Genomic DNA, 24,363 nt, shown 5'->3' with positions numbered 1-24,363 from the left:
TCAGAAGAAAAGATGATGACTGTCCCCGTCCAGGAGTCCCCGAGTGTTCGGCGAGCAGAGGATGAGCCAGCCATCGCTCCCAGCTTACCTGGCGACGGTGAATCGTTGGCGCACACGATGGGTGAGTCGGCGACCACAACCGCGGCTACGACCGAAAAGGTTGTTACCATGGAAACAGAAACTGCGGCTGCTGTTGATGCGCCGGAGGTTACAGACGCCACCCCGTCAACTGCTGAGGAGCAAACATCGTCCCCCGTAGGGGCACCAGGAGTGGTCGGAGCGGCGGTCCGACCACGGAGCCCCCCGAAGGTGCCTCAAGCGATGATGGATGAGGACGAGGTCGTGGAGATCGAGCGCACTACGCCTGAGCCCCAGTCCGTCCGTATTCTCCGGAAACGCGGGGAAGAGGTGGTGGTCATCGAAGAAGAAAACACCACCAGAGAGATAAAGAGGTTGAAATCCGCCGTCACCGGAGTTATGACTCAAATCGAGGTGAGTGCCATGCCAATAACACCGATAAATGTTGTCGGAAGATCAAGGTTTATCTTTTGCACTGTTAACCCATAGGGGATAGCTCGGACAGCCGAACAACGGCATCAATTGATAAAGAGGATGGAGCCCCTCACCGAGGAAAATAAGATACTCCAGGAGGCTTTAAGTCTTTCGGAAAAAAGTATTCAAAGGGCCCATCGGGAGCGGGACCTTGCGGAGTCGAATTCGCGGGACCTTGAACATCAAAATGGGGTTCTGTCCGAGCGACTAACGGCGTCGTCCGAGCAACTGAAAAGGACATCCGAGGAGCTGGCAATTGCATCCGAGGAAATTAAGAAGATGTCCGAGCAGTTGAGCAAGAAGAACGTAGAACTCGATAGTAAAACTGAACAGCTCGACCGGAAGTGCCAGCAGTTGGAGGATGCATCCAAGCTGAAATCGGGTATTCTTTTTCACATAATGTGCTTTGCAGTAAGTCACCGTATTGTTTTTTTGTCTTATCTTTTTGTGCTGGCAGAGCAAGATGCAGAACTCAACCGGCTTCGCCAGACCGTCGAACAAATCCGACAAGAGAAAACGAAGGAGTCGAATCGAGCCAACAAACTGGCCGAAGAATTGAAAGGTAGGCTTCCCCTGATCGGAAGTGACGCCGTAATTCTTTTCTCTTTTTTTTTGTTTTTGCCGTGACGAACCATTGTAATTCTTGCAGATTATCGACATAAAACCAAGGCACAATTCGATGTGCTGGTGCAAGAGGCCAAAGTCCAGAAGGATAACTTCAACACTATAACTGCCGCAATAAAACCAGTGCTGGACTGCGTCGACGTTGAACCGGCACCTCGTCCTGATGGTAGGCAGCAGGGACCAAACACCATCGTGTAGAGATGCAAGGCGGCGTGGGAAAACTTCAACCGCGATGCCGTTTTGACCGCCGCTACTCATGCCCTTGCGGTTGTTCGGTCCCATTATCCGTCCGTCGACATCCAGTCGATAGGTGGTGGGTTTGCCGATGGGCTGAGCGACGCGCAGACCCAGCAGCTGGAGGATGACGTGGAGGATGTGGCGAAAGTGCTTGTCGGCGATATAGACTTGTTTGGCAAAACTGAAGCTATTGGCGAAGCTTAAAGAGCTGCTCGGATGTTACCTCCTGTATTACATGATTTATCTGGCTAAGAAGAATCTGTGTATTATGGACCCGATGCTTTTTTTTAATATAAGCTGTGTTTGATCTTTTAATTTTCACTGAACTAAATGCCTTAGTTAGGTCGTGATCCATAACGCATAACGCGGAGCCCATGCGTATGTTGGAGAAATAGGAGTTGTCATAAGACCGTGTCCTGCCGGCCAACATGCCGAGCACCGAGCACATGGTGCGTTTGGTGGGGTGTTAGAGCCTTGTTGCCCTCCAGAATTGCTATTGCGAAAAAACGTTCTGCCTAGCAGCCAACGTGAATAACGTGGCTAGGGAAATGGCTCAAGCGGCGTCCGAGCGATTAATTCATAACTGAAATCTAGGCCTTGACTAGCCCATAGTCCATAACGTTGAGCGCGGAGGCACTGACACGTGTAGGATGAACAGGCATGGCCAAGGAACCGCAGCCGACCAACCATAACGCAGAGGGCGGAGCCCCTAGGCACATGTAGGATGTAGTCGGGAACTGGGTCGTTTCCATAGATAACAGAAGGAAAAAAAGGTATGTTGTTTGACGATCGGCGGGCTATGTTGCGAAAATTGAAAGTGCAACACCGTCGTTGTTTTTGTAGGAAAACCTACGTGTCCTGAAGTAAGCATGGTAGGTGATTTTCGGAAAAAATCATGTTCGGTGATTGGGAGTTAATGTGCTCGGCGATTTGGAGGAATCGTGCTCGGTGATTTGGAGGAATCGTGCTCGGCGATTTGGAGGAATCGTGCTCGGCGATTTGGAGGAAACATTCTCGGCGATTTAGAGGAATTGTTATCGGTGATTTGGAGGAATCAGTCGTGCGTATTGGAGGCCATCGCGGTGTGGCTTACATTTCGCTAACGGTAGTTGAAGCTTATGATGAAGGAAAAAATGTAGACAAATTATGGAGACCAGAACTTTATTAATATTAAAGTATAGAATACATATCTATGTTATTTCATGGGAAGAAACGTATAAGGTGCTCTATGTGCTAGGAGTTGGGAACCTCGAGTCCATCTAGGTCGCATAAACGATAAGACCCTGGTCGGGTGACACCTTTTATGATGTAAGGGCCCTCCCATGGTGAAGACAGCTTGTGAAGCCCTTCGGTTTTTTGTTTCCGACGTAAGACGAGGTCGCCGATCGCGAACGAACGACCTTTGACGTTACGGTTGTAATACCTCCGCAGACCTTCGAGGTACTTGGTTGTGCGAACGCAAGTAATCAGACGTTCTTCCTCGGCCCGATCAATGTCTTCTGTCCGAACAGCTGCGGCTTGGTCTTCGTCATAGTTTTCTACTCTGGGTGCTCAGGAATGCAATATCCGCTGGAAGTATGGCCTCTGAGCCGTAGACCATAAAATATGGAGATACACCGGTACTACGACTAGCTTGAGTGCGCAGTCCCCAGACCACAGCTGGTAGTTCTTTGAGCCATCTGCCCGGGTGCTTCTCTTCTTTCTGATAGAGCCTTTTCTTGAGGGCGTCGAGGATCATACCGTTAGCTCGCTCGACCTGCCCGTTAGCTCTAGGGTGAGCGATGGAAACGTACTTAACAGAAATGCACCTGTCCTCGCAGAAGTCCCAAAAATGATGGCCGGTAAAAGTTGTCCCGAGGTCGGTGATGATGCTGTTCAGGAGACCGAATCTATGTACGATGTCCTCAAAGAGCTCGACTGCTTTTTTAGCGGTAGCTACGATGAGTGGTTTGTATTTGATCCACTTGGAGAACTTATCGATGGTGACGTACACGTACCGGAAACCTCCTGGCGCAGGTTTGAAAGGCCCGATCATATCCAGTCCCCAGCATGCGAATGGCCAGGAAGCTGGAATGGTTTGTAATTCTTGTGCTGGCACATGTATTTGCTTGGTGAAAAATTGACATCCCTCACATCGCCGGACGAGATCTTCTGCATCGGTAATGGCCGTGGGCCAGTAGAAACCTGCTCAAAAAGCTTTGCCGACCAGTGTTCTCGAAGCCGCATGATTGCCACAGGAGCCAGAGTGAATTTCAGATAATAGCTTCACCCCGTCGTCTTGGATGATGCATTTCTGCAGTATCCCCTCCTTGGCACTTTTCCTCATCAGGCTACCATCTACCAACACGTAGTGCTTACTTCGGCGAATTAGTCGTTCGGTTTCGATTTTGTCGGCGGGTACTTCGCCGTTGGAGAGGTACTTGATGAACTGTTCCCTCCAATCGGCGAGCTGCGAAGGTATCATGAGCACCAACTGCTCGGCAGGGGGTACTTCTACAACTTCCTTGTCTTCCTTAATGGATGGTGTCAAGAGGTCCTGAACGAAGATCCCTGCCGGAGCCGTGGTACGAGAAGATCCCATCTTCGATAGTTGGTCGGCTATTTGGTTTTGATCCCATACCATGTGGTGGTACTCAATGCCGTAGAATTTTCCTTCCAGCTTCCTAATTTCGGCGCAGTAAGCGTCCATCTTCTCACTGGAACAGGACCAATCTTTATTGAGTTGATTGATAACCAGCACGGAATCCCCGTATACCATAAGGCGTTTGACGCCGAGCTCGATGGCTATACGGAGGCCGTGGAGACATGCTTCGTATTTCGCGGCGTTGTTAGAGACCGAGAAGTGTATGAGAAGAACGTATCGGAGTTTATCCTTTGTCGGTGTGATGAATAGAATGCCCACACCGGCTCCATTAACATTAAGGGCGCTGTCGAAGTACATCACCCAGTGCTCAAGCAAGTGGCGGCGACGGGTTCTTGGATTTTGGTCCACTCAGCGATGAAATCGGTGAGCGCTTGCGACTTTATGGTCGGCCTGCTTCTGAAGTCAATGGAGTAGGTGCCGAGCTCAATAGCCCACTTGATGATACGACCGTTGACCTCTTTATTTTAGAGAATGTCTCCCAGAGGGAACTCAGTGACCACGGCGATCTTGTAGTATTCGAAGTAATGTCGGAGCTTGCATGAGGTGATTAAGATTGCATATAATAGCTTTTGCACCTGAGGATAGCGAGTTTTGGGCTCATTAAGTACCTCGCTGATGAAGTAGACCGGACACTGTACCTTGTAGGCGTGTCCAGTTTCCTCATGTTCGACGACAATAGCTGTACTGACAACTCAAGAAGTGGCGGCGATGTAAACCAGCAGAGTTTCATCTGGTCGTGGCGCTGTCATGATTGGAGGTTTTGTTAAAAACAATTTGAGCTGCTCGAAAGCTATGTCTGCCTCCTTCGACCAAGAAAAAAGCTTGGAGGCTTTGAGAAGCTTGAAGAAAGGCAGCCCTTTTTCACCGAGGCGCGAGATAAATCGGCTTAATGTAGCCATGCAGCCTGTGAGCTTCTGTATATCCTTGACGCACGTCGGTTGTTTCATGTTGGTGATGGCAGAGACTTTGTCGGGGTTTGGTTTGATGCCCCGAGCGCTGACGATGTAGCCGAGCAGGATACCGGATGGAACTCCAAAGATGCACTTTGAAGGGTTCAACTTCCATCGGTATTTGCTTAGGTTGGAGAAAGTTTCTTCAAGGTCGGAGATAAGATTGTCGGCTGGTTCTGGTCTTGACGACCACGTCGTCGATGTAGGCTTCGACGTTGCGGCCGATCTGTTGGTCGAGGCACGTCTGGATAGCCCTCTGGTAGGTCACGCCGGCGTTCTTTAGTCCGAAGGACATAGTGGTGTAACAATATGCACCTGAAAGGCAGTAATGAACGATGTTTTAGCCTGGTCTTCCTCCTTGAGGGAGATCTGATGGTAGCCTGAGTAACAGTCGAGAAAGGAGAGTAACTCGCAGCCGGCGGTGGAGTCGACAACCTCGTCTATCCGAGGCAAGCCGAAGGGGTCTTTAGGGCAGTGTTTGTTAAGATCAGTATAATCAACACACATTCTCCATTCTTTATTCTTTTTCTTAACAAGAACAGGATTAGCTAACCAATCTGGATGATACACTTCTTTTATGAATCCGGCAGCTAAAAGTCGTTTTATTTCTACCCTAATTGCCTCCTTTTTGTCCGACGCGAATCGTCGAAGTTTCTGCTTGATCGGCTTAGCGGTCGGCGAGACATTCAAGGAGTGCTCGATCTTCTCCCGTGGTACCCCCGGCATGTCTGTAGGTTTCCAAGCAAACACATCGGCGTTGGCACGTAGGAAGGAGACGAGCGCGCTTTCCTATTTGGGGTCAAGGTGAGCCCCAATTTTCACCGTCTTGGAAGGGTCGTCGAGGCCGAGGTCCGATCTCCTTGACTTCCTTGGACTTGGCAGGAGGCCCGGGGAGGTTCTAGGATCTCCATGTCAGTGTGCAGATGCGGTCTTGGCTTCGGCGACCACGCTGGCCATCTGGATGGAGAGGTCGGTGGCTTCAGGCGAGGGCGAGACTTTCCATCTCGCAGGCGTAGGCGACGGAGAGGTTGGCTCACAGAGACAGGACTCCAGCAGGTGAAGGCATCTTCAACACCAGATACGCATAGTGTGGAACGGCCATGAACTTGGTCAGAGCCGGGCGCCCTAGTATGGCGTGGTAGGCAGTGTCGAAGTCGGCGACATAGAAGTTGATATGTTCCACTCTGTAGTTGGTTGCCGTGCCGAACTGTACTAGTAGGGTAATTTCCCCCAGTGGTCTGGATGCCCTACCGGGCACCACACCCCAAAAGGAGGAGTCTGAAGGCGTGAGGTCTGTTGTCCTGAGTCCAAGCTCCCTTAGGGCCCCGGCGAAGAGTAGATTCAAAGCGCTCCCACCGTCGACGAGGACTTTCCTGAAGAGCACCTTCTGAACAGTCGCGTCAAGGACGAGGGGAAAACACCCTATGTAGGGTATGTCTGCCCACTGGTTCGGCCCTGCTGAAGGTGATGGAGATTTCGGACCACGGGCGATAGCTGGGGTTGGCGGTAGTTTCTTCTGAAGCTATGGCGAGCACTCGTCGAGCGGCGAGCTTTCCGTTCCCTTCCTGCTTTCGTTGGAGGCGAGACCCCCGAAGATGGTGGCGACCACCTTGTCGTGGTCCTGGAAGGCGTTATTATTATCCCTGGTGGTCGGCGTCCTCCGTTCCCACCATTGTCGTCGTTGTACTTTTTCTCCTGGAATTCCTTAGCCAAACCAAGGCAATCTTTCATCTTGTGTTTGGCGTTCTTGTGTAGGGGGCACAGGACCAGTCCAGAATCTTTTTGTACTGCTCAGTCATAGTTACGCTTTGCACGCGGCTCATTGACTGTTAGCGATAAAGTGATCTGGTCGGCGGCTGGCTGATTCTGACCTAGGTTTGAATCCATCTGGCCGATCACGTCCGCTGTCCCGGTGGAAACTACGATCGTCGTAGCGGCGATCGTTGTACTAGTCGGTTGTTGTTGCGGTCGTCGTGGCGGTGAATGTTGTGCTATCGGTCGTCGTTGCGGTCGTCGTGGCGGTGAATGTTGTGCTGTCGGTCGTCGTTGCGGTCGTCATGGCGGCGAGACGGGCGATTAGTGCCCGTGTCTTCGTTAAAACTGCACCTCCGCTTCCTCGGCGTCGGCGTACTGATTGGCTGTTGTGATCATCTCGCCGATGCCGGTGGGTGGCTTTCTATTGAACTTAGAACGGAGTTCTCGGTGATGAAGTCCTTGGACGAAGGCGGTGATGACTTCGGCCTCCGTGATGTTGGGAATAGAATTCCACATCTTGGAGAAACGTCTGATGTAGCTGCGGAGTAGTTCGGACGGCTTTTGGTTGATGCGGTTGAGGTCGTGCTTGGTGCCCGAGCACCTGCATGTGGCCATGTAGTTGTCGGTGAAGACTCTCTTCAGATCTTCCCAAGAGCTGATGGAGTCCGAGGTGAGGCTTGTGAACCAGCTCATGGCGGCTGGCGTGAGCATGACAGGGAGATAGTTTGCCATGACGTTGGTGTCTCCCTCGGCGGCTCAGACGGCGGTGGCGTAAGCCTGCAGCCACTGAGTTGGGTTCATCCTTCCTTCATAGGGCTTGACTCCAGTGATTTTGAAACCACGAGGCCACTGGAGCGTTCGGAGTGCCCTGGTGAATGCAGGGGGCCCTTCTAGGCTATTAGGACCAACATCGGCAGTGTTGCCAGCGACGATCGGCTCTAGAGCTACGTCCGGCTTGCCGTATTCCTGCTCGTACTCCTGGCGACATCGTACTTCATCTTCATGGTGCCCGAAACATCGTTGGTCGATACGCCGTCGTGCGTCCCGAAGATTGCTGAGGTGCACTCGGGCATCCTGTTCGACCTCTTGGTCGTGCTGGCGATGATGCTCGACGCAGTGGCCTCCAACTCCCCCCTAGGAGGTGGTGACTGGTCGGCGAAGCGGCTTTGACTGGGGCGGCGATTGGATCTGGGATCAACTGATCGGCGGATCGCGCTTGTGGAGCACGAAGGTCTCTAAACTTCTCGGATCTCGTTAACTTGACAGTGTGACACTTTAAGCATGGTGGCGACCTTGGTGAGCTCAGGCATCTGCGGGAGGTGAGCGAGTTCATTGGCGGCCACGGCCAAATTAGCGCTCGGAGACTTGAAAACGTCGTGGCCGTCAACGCGGAGGAATTCTTCGTTGAGGTTGCGATGAAGGGGCCTTCCTTGTGAATCGATCTGGTTATCACGAGCGGCCTCGGCCATCGCGATGGCATGTTCGTTATCACGCCGTTGCGCACGGTTGGCGTTCCTGTTTTCACGGGCGGCGCGTTCCTCGTCTGTTTCGCCGTTCCGGGGGGGGCTGTCGATACTGACGTTGAAAATCGCGCCACCCCAGAAAAGCAGGAGAGGAGGTTGCTTGGTGAAGGTCTCGGCGAGGGGCTCGGTGGATCTTTGAGATTCGGAGTCCGGATTTTCCTCGAGGATAGTTTGGAGGGATGCTCCGAGATCCCGGCCGGCGTGCAGCATGTTGACGGTTGGTGGAAATTGGTCGGCGAGCTGGTCGGCAAATTTGCCCCTCAGGGCGTCCTGATATGTAGTTGCGGTGTTGGCGAGCCCGAAAGGCAGGGCGGCGGGCCCTGGAGTCTGCCGAGCATTGATCGTTGACATATCGGGATCGAAGGGTGCTTGGTGCTGAACAAGGGTATCCAGAGCCGACTCAGCAATGGAGAGGCAATCAACGAGTTTCAGGCCGACATGATCGATAGATTCGATCAGATCATTGTTGTTGACATGCCTCCTCTGGTAGCAGGGAAGCGAGCGGTGGATGGCTGATGGAGCCGACCTCGGAAGTGGTTCCGAGATTGGATCTGCAGTTGTGGATGCGAGGGTGGTCGGTGCAGAGCCGATCTGCACCGGCTCGAGAAGCTCTCCAACTCCGTCGGTGTTGATGACCCACGTGATGGATCCGACCGTGAAGATCTGGCCGGGCTACGGGAGGGACGAAGAGCCTACGGAAAAAACCATCTTGTTCGATAAGAAAACAGCACGCACACCCCTACTTGGCGCGCCAACTGTCGACGGAATATCGTCGGCAGTCCACCGAGGGGCACCCCGTGATGGTAGATTGATTGGTAGAGGAGCGTGTAATCGAGAACAAGAAGGCAACAGAGACACACGAGTTATACAGGTTTAGGCCGTCGGTACGACGTAATACCTTACTCCTGTGGTCTGTTGATTTGCATTAGCTATCGTATGATTTGCCGTGAATTCGTAGGGGGTCCCTGCCCGCCTTATATGGTCCGGGGGGCAAGGTTACAAGTCGGTTAGATCTGAGAGATAACCGGAAAGTAATAACAGATTACAAGAAACATGGGATCGTATATATCCTATCAGATCTCGTAACATCTTTAGGATATCCTCTCCGTGCCTTGCGGGGGTCGCCGAACAGAATCGTGCCCCGCAAGGCTCCTTCTTGCGGGCTGGACCGCCCCTGGAGGCATAGCCCATGTGACCTGCCGTGGGTATCCGGGGTCGTACCCCCCACAGCTGGCGTGGAGTGGGAATTGGAAAAGACAAGATGGGCCATCAGGTGTGTGTTGTAGGCTGCTTTATGTTTGGAGTCAAATAAGAGCCACAAAATGGTATAAAATAGTAATTTGAGACTATAACTTTATTATACATGTATATATACATCTTCAAACTACTAATTTTTTCTCCAAAAATGTTGGTATGCCCGGACCTGCCTCCTCCTCCCCTGCAAATTAAAGTATCTTCGACTAAGGCCCCGTTTGGCAGGGCTTCACTTCACTAGTGAAGCTATTTTTTTTGCTTCAGCTCCACGAACAGTTTCATCGGTGGAGCTGAAGCGGTTTTGGTAAATCGTTTGGCAAAATGGCTTCCCTGTGAGAGCATGTTTTTAGGGGCCTGTAGGAGGAGCCGGGAGAAGCCACTTTTTTTTGGCTCCATCCCACTCCAAATCACTATGAGAGCATATTTTTAGGGGCTTCACAAGTGAAGCTATTTTACTTTACCCCATTTGGTAGAAAATGACTCCAAACGGCTCCTGAAGCCGGTGAAGAAGCTCTGCCAAACAGGGCCTAATTATATATATAATATTAATATTTATGATACTTCTTTTATTTAAAAAACATAACTGTCGCTTTTTAAGGAGTAAAACAATATAAAATTTAACCAAATATATCATATATAAATAAATACTTCGATATATAATAAGTATCATTAGACAAAGCATGAATATAATTTTGTGATAAATATATTTAAAAATATAAATTTTGATAATTTTTTCTATAAAATTAGCCAAAAGTTAATTTTTTTGCTTCTCAGAAAATGAGATTTACATTTTTTAACGGAAGGAGAGAGTATACAAAAAGTATCATTATTATTTATTATGAGATTTATTTTTGTAGTATTTTGTGTTTGATTTCATAAAGATTAATATTTTTATCTATACATTTGGTCAAATTTTATATATTTTAACAAATAATGCATCTAGAATTGCATTTATTTTTTGTGAGATCTTTGAAGAAAATCAATGCTATATAGTTATTTCAACGTGTAATGATTGCATTTCGTAAACTATGAGATAGTAAGAAAAAAATACTAGAACTAGGTAGATCATACTACATAAATTTCAAATGTTAGAAGTGTACTTGTGGGATGGAGGGAGTATAGAGTTTGGACGTGTTTAATTTTGAAACTAGTAAGGTCATGTTTGACATAGTCAGATTCACATAAATCCGCATGTGTTAGAGTGGATTGAAGTGAAACTTAAACTAAATTTTACCTTAGTCCACCACAATACATATGGATTGAGGTGAATCCGACAACATCCAAACAAGGCCTAAAAGGTGTTTGGCGCAAGCAAAGCAACTCCTCGAGTTATTGATTTTCAACATCTCATCGTGGGATCAACCTACTTGAGCGAGCACCCTCAGACCACGTTTTCACCAAACATACACAATGCACCACGTCAAGAGCCACTACTACAAAAAAACATACTGGAGGTGGGCAGAATTGATTAACCGAGGTGGGCAATGCATCCGCCTCCGTCCAAAGATCATGGTTAATTCGGACCTACGGAGGCGGTTGCTTCGCCCGCCTCTATTAATAGATTGACCGAGGTGGACGCTCGGTCGGCGGCCGGTTAATCCGGACCTACGGAGGTGGTTGCTTCGCCCGCCTCGATTAATAGATTAACCGAGGTGGATGCTCGGTCGGCGGCCCTGCCACTGATTAACGAAGGCGGCCGCCCAGCCCGCCCGTGTCCGTTAATTAAACCCCACCGCCTCGGAAAAGATTTTATGTAGTAGTGAGCCTGGGCTCAGGTTTGCACACGCACGTGTTTCATGTATCTAGAGTGATGCATGATGCACTGTCCATTCAAATATGGAAAATGACGTATAATTTATAAAAAAAGCTATTGTGGTGTTCTACTACTATTTTAGAGATGGACACAATTAACACGCGACGCATCTCCCCACGGCTTCTTCTCCTGTGTCGCCACTGTGCTTCTTCTCGGCGCCTCACCATGCAACCCACCGTCAATTCTCGTCTCCTCGCCCCCACCCCCGCCATAGGCTTTTCATCACTGTTGGGGGGCGGCTCTTGCCGCCTCGCCGCGCCACCCGCTCCCGCCCCTCGACCCTGCCGCCAAGCCCGCCCAACCACCATCTTCTGCCGCCCCGCCCCACCACTCCCAAAGCCTCCTTCTAAGCACAACGGTGAGGAGATGAAATTACCTCAAAACCCTAACTCGTCTTCAACACTGGTAAGGTCCTCGCTGGAACCCTAACCACGGCCGGGGATCGTGCGCTCCGCTCGGAGCGCCACCCACCGCGTCATAGAGTTTGCGTTTAGAGATTCTCTAAATTACAGTTTTAAAGATTCGTTTTATCATGTTTCTTGGAGTTGCTCATCGTTTCGCTAAAAATTGACTTATGCTGATGCTTATGATGATTTGTTGTAAAAGAAAAATCCTATTTGTTCGTTGAAAAGTTAACCGAACAGGGTTGAATTCTTTTACTTGGATTTCGGTGGATATCAAATGTGGTTGATGCTGGGCATCGGGTAGGATGGCAAATGCTGATTTTTTCCGCTCTTGGAGCCTACCTACCGTCAGCAGCAGACTCGGACCGTTGTCGCCGTTCCGGCCGCCGCCACCCACCATATAAGACAGAATTTCACCTGTGACCACCAACCTAGGAGAGTGGAGGAGACCCAGCGTCGGCTCGCCCGTCTCCCAGTTCCCATCACCACATCACCTATCCCCATCCTCCGTCCATCTTGTCCTCGACGTTTGATGGAGTCTCTCCTCGCCTCGCGATCCATTAGGTCTTCCTTCTCCGCCGTCGTCGCTAGCACCAGGGGCGCTTCCCCCAGGGCCTCGCGCGTCGCCACCCTCGCCGGCACCGGCGCCCGCGCCCGCCCGCTCCGTGCCGGCCCCATGGTACGCCCTGCTGCATTCTCTTCCTGTGGGTTTGTTTGGTTTCTCCACTCTGATGTTGCGGATATGCTGTGGAGGTTTCCTGTTTTCTTGGTACGATTGTCACGGACCTTGATGTCACAGACAAGAATCACTCAACAATATACCAAGATTTATACAAACAGAGAGAAATTGGAGAGAATTAGACGAGGGACAGAGGAAGAAGATGAGTTCGGCATTTCTTTTGTTCTGTACTTCTATTCGATGCCGTCTCTGCCTGGCACTCCCTGATGCTGTTGTAGTGCACACTTCACTAATCTGAGCTCAATTGGCAGCCCAGTCCATGGTAGGCCCATTTGGCAGCCCAGTCCGTGACAGATTTCGTATCCTTTTCCCCATTCGATGGGCACGAGTTTGGGTTTCCCTCGGTGTGGTTGCGTTTCGTCTTGATATAACTAACTCAATACACAATCTTTCCACCTGCCCCGTATGGAATGCCGATTTGTTATTTTATCAGTAAAATCTTATGGTGTATAAATACTGAGTTAATGTGCTTCATGGTGCGCTTCACTTGTTTGATACATTTTTTTGGCTTATTTACGCACAGGACGATATGCTGAACGCAAAGGAGCTGGTGCAATGGGAAAATGGCTTGTCATTCAATGACATAGCGGCTAGACAGGGGATTCGCATCCGCAGGCACTTCCACCCCACTGCCTCCTTGAAGGAGATCGAGGAGGAGCTGGGAGCCCCCCGCAATATCCTAGAGAAGATCATTTGGGACAAGGAGATTGAAGTAGCTGAGGTATGCAGTTGCAACTCCGTGCACGCGTTGGACTTTTGTGGTTCAGTTTGGTAGCAAAGTTGGATGACCAGAGTTAGAGAGTGAATCTTGTTTGCTGCACCAATATTTGTTGTCCTATATCCACAAAACATACATGATGAGATGAGACTTAAGGTACCAAGTAGTATGCTCACACCATTTTTTCAAATGGCGAGGGCTGTTATATATATTTTAAAACCAAGGAGACCCCATTTCCATTACGGTAACAGAAATACAAGAGTTTGAAGTGACACAGACAGGGTGAACAAAAGGGGAGGGCTAGAGGAGAGGCAACCCCTATCACTTTATCTCAGAGCTGGAGTACCTGCATCAGATACCCGACTCCAGACTAAGTGACAGTAGAAAACAGAATCCTGGTCTCAACAACTACCAACTATTGACCAATCATGGAACTTATTACATAATACAGAAAGAAGACAGCAAAATTTAGAACACCGACAACAGCGAACTCTGCTGCGCACCATCATCTCGGCAGCCATCAGTTGTTGCCTTCTTTGCCCTCCTAGATATCTTCCAGCTGTAAGATTGTCGTAGTAGCTAGGGGGTCTTCAGCAACACGATCAAATCTTGTAGGCACTTGCAGCATTACCATCATCTCATGCGTATCCTTTGGGTATAGACCTGTCCAATATCGCATAAGAGAACAAGCATAACATATTATTTCTGCAGGGCTTTTCACTAACTTCCCTTCAAAGCAAGCTTTGTTTCAAGTTGTCCAGATCGCCTAACAGATGGCTGCAACTCCAAAAGTATGGAGTTGATTACCATTCATTAGTCATTTCTAAGTCCACTTTTCCAGGATTGAGCCAGGCATTTTGGCCTGTCATTAGCACCAATGCTCCACCAAACCACTTTGGCTACAGGGCAAAGGAAGAAAATGTGGGGGATATTTTCATCCTGCACACAAAAGTAGCAGCTAGGATTTCGAATTTAATTCCTTCTAAGCATTTTATCTTTAGTGAGAACAGCGTTATTTTCCATCAACCACATAAAGATTATAATTTTGGGATGGATTTTCCTTTCCAAATGTGTTTTAATGATGGCCCTGCATCATTGATAGTCAGGACATTGTAGAGAGGTTTAACAGAGAACTTCTTGTTCCTTTCCAGTTTCCAGTAGATTAAATCATCGTCATCTTGGAAGTGGAAATTTTGATGTCTCAAAACATATTTGGCTCCATTGTTCTTGTAGCTCAGTATAGAACTATCTCCTAACTGAAAGCTGTAAATTGAGTTCCATTCATTTGGCAACCGTTATATCTTGTTGCTCACATAGTTGAAACAGAGTATGGAATTTGACACAAAAAGGTTGATGTTTTCTTCCCATTTCCAGAATCCTTGAAGGTAGATGTTTTTATTGATTGTTCCTTAATGTACTCGGCTTTAAGAATTTCCTGCCAAATTCCATCCTCTCGTTCAAGTTTCCACTACAACTTACATAGCAGATTAATATTCAATTTTCTCATGTATTTAATACCCAATCCACCCTTCTTGTTTTTATAGATTCTAGTCCACTTTACCAGGTGGTATTTTCTCTTTGTAGTTTGTACGTCCTCCTTGCCAGAAGAAAGTTCTTCACACTTTATTCATATTGTTGACTACAGTTTTGTGCAATGTTTGATCCCTTTCCCTTGCGAGGGCTGTTATATAATCTTTGTAATTTAAATCAAAGGTGCTTGATGCCATGCTTGTACTGTTTTTTTCCTGTGTTAGGGATTCTTTTCTATATACTTCCTCTGTCATGTGGGGCCGGACATTCGCAAGGCAACGCAGGGCGCGAGACATCCGCAGGGCAGCAGCGCGCGACGCGGCAAGGGCCGCGATCACCTCGGACGAGGATGGCAGGGCCGGACCCAGTGGCTAGGAGAAAATTAGGCCTTAAAATTAGGATCGTTTGTTTCCAAGTTTGTTAGCCGGTTGGCTCATATATTCCCGGGACTCCAAACAATGAAGGGGGAATCAGTTATCATCTAATCTCCTACCTCTACTCTCGTTAAGCCACCAGCAGAGGGGTATAACCTCGCGGTGAGGACTGGAGCGCGACTACGAACTACGTAGTCGCGGGCCGCCGTCGTTGAGTGCCAAGGCGCTTGACAACCTGGTATCTAGGTCTCGTCGATCTGCTTCCTCCTCCGCTGCCGCCCAGCCCGCCCCGCCGTCAACCACCGAAGCCCCACCACCATCCGCCGCCGCCGCATCTCCACCCTCGTCGTCTGTCGCTTCCTGCTCCGCCGACGACATGGGAGACGATCTCAAGGCGTCCATCGACGCGCTCACCAAGAACATGGAACTGATGCACAAGTCGATCGAGGCCAACGCGAAGGCGATCCATGATCTCTCCGTCAACGGCTCCTTGGCATCCGAAGGGCGCCTGGGCACGGGCGAACACCACCAAGATCGGCCGCCGAAGCACTGGCGCCCCGAATTCCCGCACTACGACGGCAAGAGTGACCCGCTGATCTTCATCAACAAATGTGAGTCCTTCTTGCAGCAGCGGATCATGCACGAGGAGCGCGTTTGGATGGCATCGTACAATCTCCAGGAGGGAGCCCAACTGTGGTACATGCAGGTCCAGGAGGACGGGGGCACGCCGACATGGCCGCGCTTCACGGAGCTCCTCAACCTACGCTATGGGCCCCCGCTCCGTTCGGCGCCCCTCTTCGAGCTGTCGGCCTGCCGCCGCACGGGGACGGTGACCGACTACCAGGACCGCTTTCAGGCATTGCTTCCCCGCGCCGGTCGCCTTGACAAGGCACAGAGGGTTCAGCTCTTCACGGGGGGGCTCTTGCCGCCACTCAGCCTCCAGGTCCAGATGCAAAACCCGCAAACCCTTGCGGCCGCCATGAGCCTTGCCCGGCAGTTCGAGCTCATGGAACAGTACACCGCCGCTCCGGCCAAGGGTCCTGCGCGCGGCGTCCTGGGAGCACCGGGATCGCGTCCGGTCCTCCCAGCGCCCACGGCCGCCACCGATAAGGCTCCGGTGCCTGCGAACCAGGGAGAGGGTCGGCCGGCGAAGCGCCTCTCCAAGGAGGAGCAGGAGGAGCGCCGCCGCTTGGGCCTCTGCTACAACTGCAACGAAAAGTACACCAGGGGGCACAATCGCGTCTGCCGGCGCATCTTCCACATCGGCGGCGTGGAGATCTCTGACACCGACGAAGCAGCCGCGACCGACGAGCAGGAGACGGAGTCGCCGATCTTGTCCCTGCACGCAGTGGCCAGAGTGCCGTTCGGCGGGACGTTGCAGATCGCCGTCTCGCTGGGCGGTACCACGCTCGTCGCCCTCCTCGACAGTGGGTCTACCCACAACTTCATTGCCGCCAGCGCCGCGCCACGCACCGGGCTGACGGTCCAGCCCCGGCCTCGACTCACGGCGATCGTGGCCAATGGCGAGCGGATCACATGCCCTGGCGTCATTCGGGCCGCACCAGTCTTCGTCCACGGCACTGACTTCAACATCGACCTCTTTGTCATGCCCCTTGCAGGATACGATCTGGTGCTAGGCACCCAATGGATGGCCACCCTCGGACCGATTGTCTGGGACTTCGCCAAGCACACCATGTCGTTCCAGCTACGGGGGCGTGACTTCTGCTGGACCGGGGTGCCGCCTTCCAGTGTGCCAGGACTCCACTCCGCGACGGCCAGCACGTCCCTCCTTGACGAGCTGCTGGCCACCTTTGAGGACGTCTTCGCCGAGCCCGTGGGACTGCCCCCACCCCGCGCCCGCGACCACAGCATCATTCTCAAGCCGGACGCTCCTCCTATGGCCGTCCGTCCTTACCGCTACCCGGCGGCCCACAAGGACGAGCTAGAATGCCAATGCGCCGCCATGATCAACCAGGGCATCGTCCGACGCAGCGACTCGGCGTTCTCCTCACCGGTCCTCCTCGTCAAGAAGGCTGACGGCTCATGGCGTTTCTGCGTCGACTACCGCGCCCTGAACGCCCTCACCGTCAAGGACGCGTTCCCCATCCCCGTCGTCGACGAGCTCCTGGACGAGCTCCATGGCGCGCGCTTCTTCACCAAGCTCGACCTTCGGTCGGGGTACCACCAGGTGCGGATGCGGCCGGAGGACGTCCACAAGACGGCGTTCCGCACCCACGACGGCCTCTACGAGTTCTTGGTCATGCCGTTCGGGCTGTGCAACGCCCCAGCAACTTTCCAAGCGCTCATGAACGACGTGCTCCACGCTCACCTCCGCTGGTTTGTCCTCGTTTTCTTCGACGATATTTTGATTTACAGCAAGAGCTGGGCGGACCATCTTCGACACCTCCGCGTCATCCTCACCATTTTGCGCCAACACCGCCTCTTTGTGAAGAGGTCCAAGTGCTCGTTCGGCGTCGACTCCGTCAGCTACCTCGGCCACATCATCTCCGCATCCGGCGTGGCGATGGATCCCGCCAAGGTCCAAGCCATCCATGAGTGGCCGCGGCCTCGCTCTGCGCGCGCGGTGCGCGGCTTCCTCAGGCTGGTGGGCTACTACAGGAAATTCGTCCACAACTACGGCGCCATCGCCGCACCCCTCACCGCGCTCCTGAAGGAGGGGTTCACATGGAACGACGACGCCGCGGCGGCCTTCACAGCCCTCAAAGGGGCGGTGACGTCAGCCCCTGTGCTGGCCTTGCCAGACTTCTCCAGGCCCTTCATCGTGGAGTGTGACGTGTCCACTTACGGCTTCGGGGCGGTGCTCATCCAGGAGGCGCACCCGATTGCATTCTTCAGTCGGCCGGTGGCGCCTCGCCATCGTTCCCTTGCGGCCTATGAGCGGGAACTGATCGGCCTCGTCCTCGCCGTCCGCCATTGGCGACCGTACCTATGGGGGCGCCGCTTCATCGTCAAGACGGACCACTACAGTCTCAAGTACCTCCTCGACCAGCGCCTCGCGACTATTCCCCAGCATCACTGGGTCGGCAAGCTGCTGGGCTTTTATTTCACCGTTGAGTACAAGTCCGGCGCGACGAACACGGTGGACGATGCCCTCTCACGCCGCGACACCGAGGAGGACTCTACGGGCGCGCTCATGGCAGTCTCGGGCCCCCGCTTCGACTTCATCAGCCGCCTCCGCCACGCCCAGGCCACGGATCCGGCCTTGGTGGCTGTCCACGACGAGATCAGCGCGGGCACGCGCGCCGCACCATGGGCGCTCTCTGACGGCCTGGTCACCTACGACGGGCGGCTCTACATACCGCCGGCCTCGCCGCTGCTGCAGGAGATCGTGGCGGCCGTCCACGACGACGGACATGAGGGTGTCCAGCGCACGCTGCATCGACTACGCCGCGATTTTCATTTTCCCAACATGCGTCGCTGTGTGCAGGACTTTGTTCGGGACCGCGTCACTTGCCAGAGGTACAAGTCGGAGCACCTCCACCCCTTCGGGCTCCTCCTGCCGCTGCCCATCCCTACCATCGTCTGGGCCGACATCGGCCTTGATTTCGTGGAGGCCTTGCCGCGAGTGACCGGGAAGTCGGTGATCCTCTCTGTCGTCGACCGCTTCAGCAAGTACTGCCACTTCATCCCCTTGGCGCACCCGTACACCGCCGAGACCGTGGCCCAGGCGTTCTTCACCGACATTGTGCGCCTCCACGGCATGTCGTAGTCCGTGGTCTCGGACCGCGACCTAGTGTTCACCTCGCTGTTTTGGCGCGAGCTCATGAGGCTGATGGGCACCAAGCTGCACATGACGTCCGCCTTCCACCCTCAGTCTGACGGCCAGACGGAGGCGGCCAACCGCATCATCGTCATGTACCTGCGTTGCTTCACGGGAGACCGACCCCGGCAATGGTTACGGTGGCTTCCCTGGGCTGAGTACGTGTATAACACGGCCTACCAGTCCTCGCTCCGGGAGACCCCGTTCCGCGTGGTGTACGGCCGCGACCCACCCACCATCCGCTCTTACGAGCCGGGAGAGACTCGGGTTGCTGCCGTGGCTCGCGACATGGAGGAACGCGAAGCCTTTCTCGCCGACGTCCGCTATCGCCTGGAACAGGCGCAGATTGTTCAGAAGCACCACTACGATCCGCATCATCGACAAGTGTCTTATCAGGTGGGCGATTGGGCGTTGCTGCGCCTCCGACAGCGCACCATGTCCTCCCTACCCCAGGCTACTACAGGCAAGCTAAAGCCGCGCTACATCGGGCCCTACCGCGTCGCCGAGCTCATCAACGATGTGGCTGTACGTTTGGACCTTCCGCCGCAGGCTCGCATCCATGACGTGTTCCATGTGAGCGCCCTCAAGAAGTTCAGCGGCGTGCCTCCGTCGACTCCACCTGCACTGCCACACATCCACCATGGCGTGGTAACTCCAGAGCCGGCTCGGGTTGAGCGGGCTCGCTTGGCGCGCGGCGTTCGCCAGCTGCTCGTCCACTGGCGCGGCGAACCGCCGGAGTCGGCGACCTGGGAAGACCTCGACACGTTCCGCGAGCAATTTCCAAGCTTCCAGCTCGAGGACGAGCTGCTTCTCGAGGAGGGGAGAGATGTCATGTGGGGCCGGACATTCGCAAGGCAGCGCAGGGCGCGAGACATCCGCAGGGCAGCAGCGCGCGACGCGGCAAGGGCCGCGATCACCTCGGACGAGGATGGCAGGGCCGGACCCAGTGGCTAGGAGAAAATTAGGCCTTAAAATTAGGATCGTTTGTTTCCAAGTTTGTTAGCCGGTTGGCTCATATATTCCCGGGACTCCAAACAATGAAGGGGGAATCAGTTATCATCTAATCTCCTACCTCTACTCTCGCTAAGCCACCAGCAGAGGGGTATAACCTCGCGGTGAGGACTGGAGCGCGACTATGAACTACTTAGTCGCGGGCCGCCGTCGTTGAGTGCCAAGGCGCTTGACATCCTCTCACTAAAGATAGGTCTATTGATTTTGCTCACATTCTGCAATCTAAATCATTGATTATGTCTTTATAAAAATGTACCACCAATGCATTAAACTTTGCATTGTTAAAGTATATTTCATGAAAAACCTAATTAAGCTATTTTCATATGGTTGACCTACATACTCTTACGTAATGGTCACTATTTCATAAGCTTTCACTATATGATGTTTAACAGATTGTACTGGTCTTGCGCAGGGGCATGCTAAGAAGCCTCTTGAGGAGTTGACTCAGGCTGCAAGGAAAGCCCCTCCTTCAAGAGACTTCTATGGCGCTTTAGAAGCTGCCTACAAGCGTAATGGGGTGCCTGCATTGATTGCTGAGGTCAAGAAAGCATCCCCGAGTAGGGGTGTGCTCAGGGAGAACTTTAATCCTGTATGTTCTGGGCTCATTAGCTGTGAAACCTAGAGTCAGTTTCAGTGGTTGGTTATGTAACTAATATGTAATTTTCTGTTGCAGGTTGAAATTGCTCAAGCTTATGAAAAGAATGGAGCTGCATGTTTGAGCATTTTGACGGATGAGAAGTACTTTCAGGTATATTTCAATTGATTGTCTGTGGGGATCATAAATGTCATGCTTACCTGGCTTCACTCAATTTGCTTCCATTGTACAGGGAAGTTTTGAGAATCTTGAGAAGGTGCGCACCTCAGGAGTGAAGGTACTGATGCATTTAAGTGTTATTTTTTGTGAGGGTGATTATGAGTTTCCAATAGTGCTCAAGATGTAAAAATTTCTTTTGTGAATACAGTGTCCCCTTCTCTGCAAAGAGTTTGTCATTGATAAGTGGCAAATCTATAATGCTCGCTCTAAGGGTGCTGATGCAATTCTACTAATTGCTGCTGTGCTACCAGACATTGACATAAGGCAATTTCTTCAGATTTGCAAAGAGTTGGGAATGACAGCTCTTATTGAGGTTCGACATGTTATGCAATTCATTTTGCTGTACCCACTCATTACTTAGAAACTGGCTTAGTTTGAACATTGACTTTTCCAGTGTTGGCCGGCAGAATGAACCATAGTAGTTTATTTTGCACGATGAAAAAGTTTAACATTCTCCTTTCTAGTAAAATTGCATAGTTTACTTCACACGATAGAATGAACCATAGTAGTTTGCTTATGCTTCTATATCATGTTAAAGACTTATTCTCTAATCATCATTCTGTGTGCGTTTTATTTCAAATACTCAACAAGTAATTTGACAATAGAAATGTTATGAATTTTCTCATGTGCGTCTTCATACGGAAAGTGTGGAGTATAGTACAATTCCCTGCTGATCTGTATGCTGGTCTCATAATACTTTTTCTGAATACTCCCTCCTTCCAAATTATAAGTTGTTTTGGCTTTTCTAGGTACATAGCTTGCTATGTATATAGACATAGCTTATATCTAGGTGCATAGCAACAGCTATGTACCTAGGAAAGCCAAAATGACTTATAATTTGAAACGGAGGGTGTAGAAGACATAATTGTGATCAATTCAAGTAGTCTGCAATAAGCTAAGCTTAATTTTGATATTCTGGTGGGATTTATATTTTAGGTTCATGATGAAAGAGAGATGGAGCGTGTGCTGAAGATAAATGGAGTTAAGCTTATTGGTATCAATAACCGAAGCCTTGGTATGACATTCTTCTGGTGCTTGTTTTTCTTTTTTCTGTTGAAGACATCTTAGCATCTTAAGTTTGAACGTTTCTTTTTCACGGAGTACTAATGCGTCCCACTTGTTTTTTCTCTGGACCTTTTTTCTGATGAATGCTTATTGTTTTGTTTTCTGAAAATTATTTACACTGCAGAGACATTTGTTGTTGATACTTCGAACACCAAGATATTGCTCGAGAAGCATGGTGATAGCATCAGGGAGGAGGGAATTTTGGTAATATCATTGTCTTGGGTGTATATTTGATTCATTAATTAACCTTGTCAGGCTCTAGTTCCTAGTGTGTACACTCTGTCGGCTCAGACACATAAAACACAAATGGGAACTTCCATATTTCAATGCTAAATAAGTGTGGTATTCTCTAAAGATAAATAGGAAACCATGGTAAATATCCAGTTTTTAACCTGTATGCCTTACGAGTTTCATGCATGCATTGAATGAATCCTCAGATATAATGGTTTCGGCCTTTGGGGGTGTTTGATGCATACTGATTGTCTTTGTGTTCTACGCGCGATCTTATTTTGAGGGAGGGAGTTTATTTGAAAGCTTATTTAGAAATGTGAAAAGGCACTGGAATGGCCTGTTTTCCAATTTGTTGAACATATTACTCCAATTACTGTATGAACATATGTGAAGATAAGTTTCTTTACAGCCAAAGGGAAACAGGAAAGAGATTATGAACTGAAACTGACAATTTATTTTAAGCAGATATGTCAACTTATATTCGGTATTACAGTTGTAGTGTATTGCATATTGCTGGGGCATTTTCTAGATTGCTATTAATTCCTTTGTTTCCGTAGTAAGGACTTGTTTGTTTCAGCTTTCTGCTGGCTTCTGCTATCTAGAGCAGCCTAGTTGTTGATCTGGCTTTTAAAAAGCTAGAAAGCTAGCTTCTGAGGCTGCCTTTTTGTGTGGTGAGAAACTAAAAAATTATTACAAAAGCCAATAGCAAAAAGCCAGGAAGCCAACTTTTGAGCTAACCAAAAGCTGCAGCTCAAACAAACAGATCCATATGACTATTAGGTGTCATAATCTGGTCCTTGCTGATTGTTTCTCTTTTCCCTTTGTACTTTTCAGGTTGTTGGTGAATCAGGTCTGTTTACTCCGGATGATGTTGCTTATGTTCAGAATGCTGGCGTTTCTGCTGTAAGTTCCCTTGGTTCCTTGTCAATTTAGATTCTGTCCCGTGTGACTTTAGAAACCTTTTGGGCAACATCTTCTGAACCACTTAGTGTATTGTTTCGCCTTATCTTCTCTTTCTGTACTGTTTACACATTTGTCAGCTTATCTTTAATTCACTTCAGTTTTTGTCCCCCAATGTAGAGTATTGGAATACACACAACCTGCTTGAACTCAAATGCTTAACTATGTAGATAATGATACATTTACGGAAGGATGGAATGCCTTGTTTGTGATGTTTTCTCAGTTGACAAGTCCACGTGTGCGCTATGAACTGAAGCTAATTGAAGTGTGCCTGTTGTTGCTGTAGGTTTTGGTTGGGGAGTCCCTGGTGAAGCAAGAGTGCCCTGGACGAGCCATTGTTGGGTTATTTGGCAAAGAACTGCTGCACTGAATGAAAGGACAAAGATTGCAGTAGTACTTGGTTTGGTGGTGATGAGGTATTAGTGCTAGCTGTTAGCCATAGCCTGGTTTGCAGTAATAACATGTGAGCATTGGTTTTATTAATAAGTATGTCACATGCAGAATAAAACAATGTTCACTTGTAAGTTCCATACAGTGATTTCTTTAGTTCAGTGATAAACAAATGTGATCTGTTCATGACAAAGGGGGTGCTACCTGAGAAAAATGAAATTGGAGGCTTTTACTTGAATATGACAAGGGAATCTCCCAAGCTAGTTAGCACTATGTTTTTTAATTTGACTAATAGTCGGATTCATACCAATCCACATGTATTGAGGTGGATTGTAGTGGAACTTGAACTAAATTCCACCCCAATCCACCCCAACATATGTGGATTGAGGCGAATCCAACATCATCCAAACAAGGTCTAAGTGGATATTATGGGTCTATAAAATCCACTGTTCCTTGATGTACTCTGGAATGTTCATCAGTGAAAATCATTAGTCCCTTGTAATTTTTTGTTGTTCTTGTAGGAACATTTACTGTTTCTTGTGTATTTTTGTATTATTCCATGAGCGAAAATTTGCTATTGTATGGTATATTTTGATTTGTAGTAGGAAAATCCATTCTTTTGTGATATATTTTGTATTCTTCATTCAAGGAAAATTCATTAAGCAGTGGTATCTGTTTATTGTTTATTGTTACGGTATGGAAAATGCATTGTTTCATGGTATGTTTTTATTATTCCAATAGGGAAAATTATTTGTTCTGTGTTATGGTCTGGTGTTTGGATTGTTCTGCTACTGAAAAACTATTCTGCTAGCATAATTTAACCTCTATTTTTTTTATATAAGATTAGTTTCTCCCCTATATTACTTAGATTTTTTATTTATAGTTTCAATGGCTAAATGCTCAGGCATTGGTATAGGATTAAACATATTTCATCAGCTAATATAATTGGTGGGTACAGTAGAATTTATGCATATTAACATCACAATGGTCCCTG

The 24,363-nt window shown here is 49.9% G+C and overlaps 2 protein-coding genes across 2 annotated transcripts; both read left to right on the top strand.

The window, feature by feature from the left end:
• The first annotated feature begins 612 nt into the window (after positions 1–612).
• Positions 613–1,374, top strand: LOC136499703 (uncharacterized). The gene is made up of 3 exons (XM_066495263.1): positions 613–934; positions 1,010–1,114; positions 1,301–1,374. Exons 1-3 carry the CDS (start codon positions 613–615, stop codon positions 1,372–1,374), a joined length of 501 nt encoding a protein of 166 aa, XP_066351360.1.
• Positions 1,375–12,127: 10,753 nt separating this feature from the next.
• Positions 12,128–23,542, top strand: LOC136500988 (indole-3-glycerol phosphate synthase, chloroplastic-like). Its single transcript, XM_066496478.1, has 10 exons — positions 12,128–12,435; positions 13,019–13,216; positions 20,322–20,498; positions 20,583–20,657; positions 20,737–20,781; positions 20,872–21,036; positions 21,660–21,738; positions 21,913–21,992; positions 22,854–22,922; positions 23,266–23,542. The coding sequence occupies exons 1-10, from the start codon at positions 12,289–12,291 to the stop codon at positions 23,347–23,349; spliced, it is 1,119 nt and encodes a 372-aa protein (XP_066352575.1). The 5' UTR covers positions 12,128–12,288; the 3' UTR covers positions 23,350–23,542.
• Positions 23,543–24,363: the final 821 nt, after the last annotated feature.

Source organism: Miscanthus floridulus, chromosome 13 (assembly GCF_019320115.1).
Source record: "Miscanthus floridulus cultivar M001 chromosome 13, ASM1932011v1, whole genome shotgun sequence".
NCBI classification, from domain to species: domain Eukaryota; kingdom Viridiplantae; phylum Streptophyta; class Magnoliopsida; order Poales; family Poaceae; genus Miscanthus; species Miscanthus floridulus.
The sequence above is the reverse complement of the archived record's forward strand: the minus strand, read 5'-3'. Positions and strand labels throughout refer to the sequence as shown.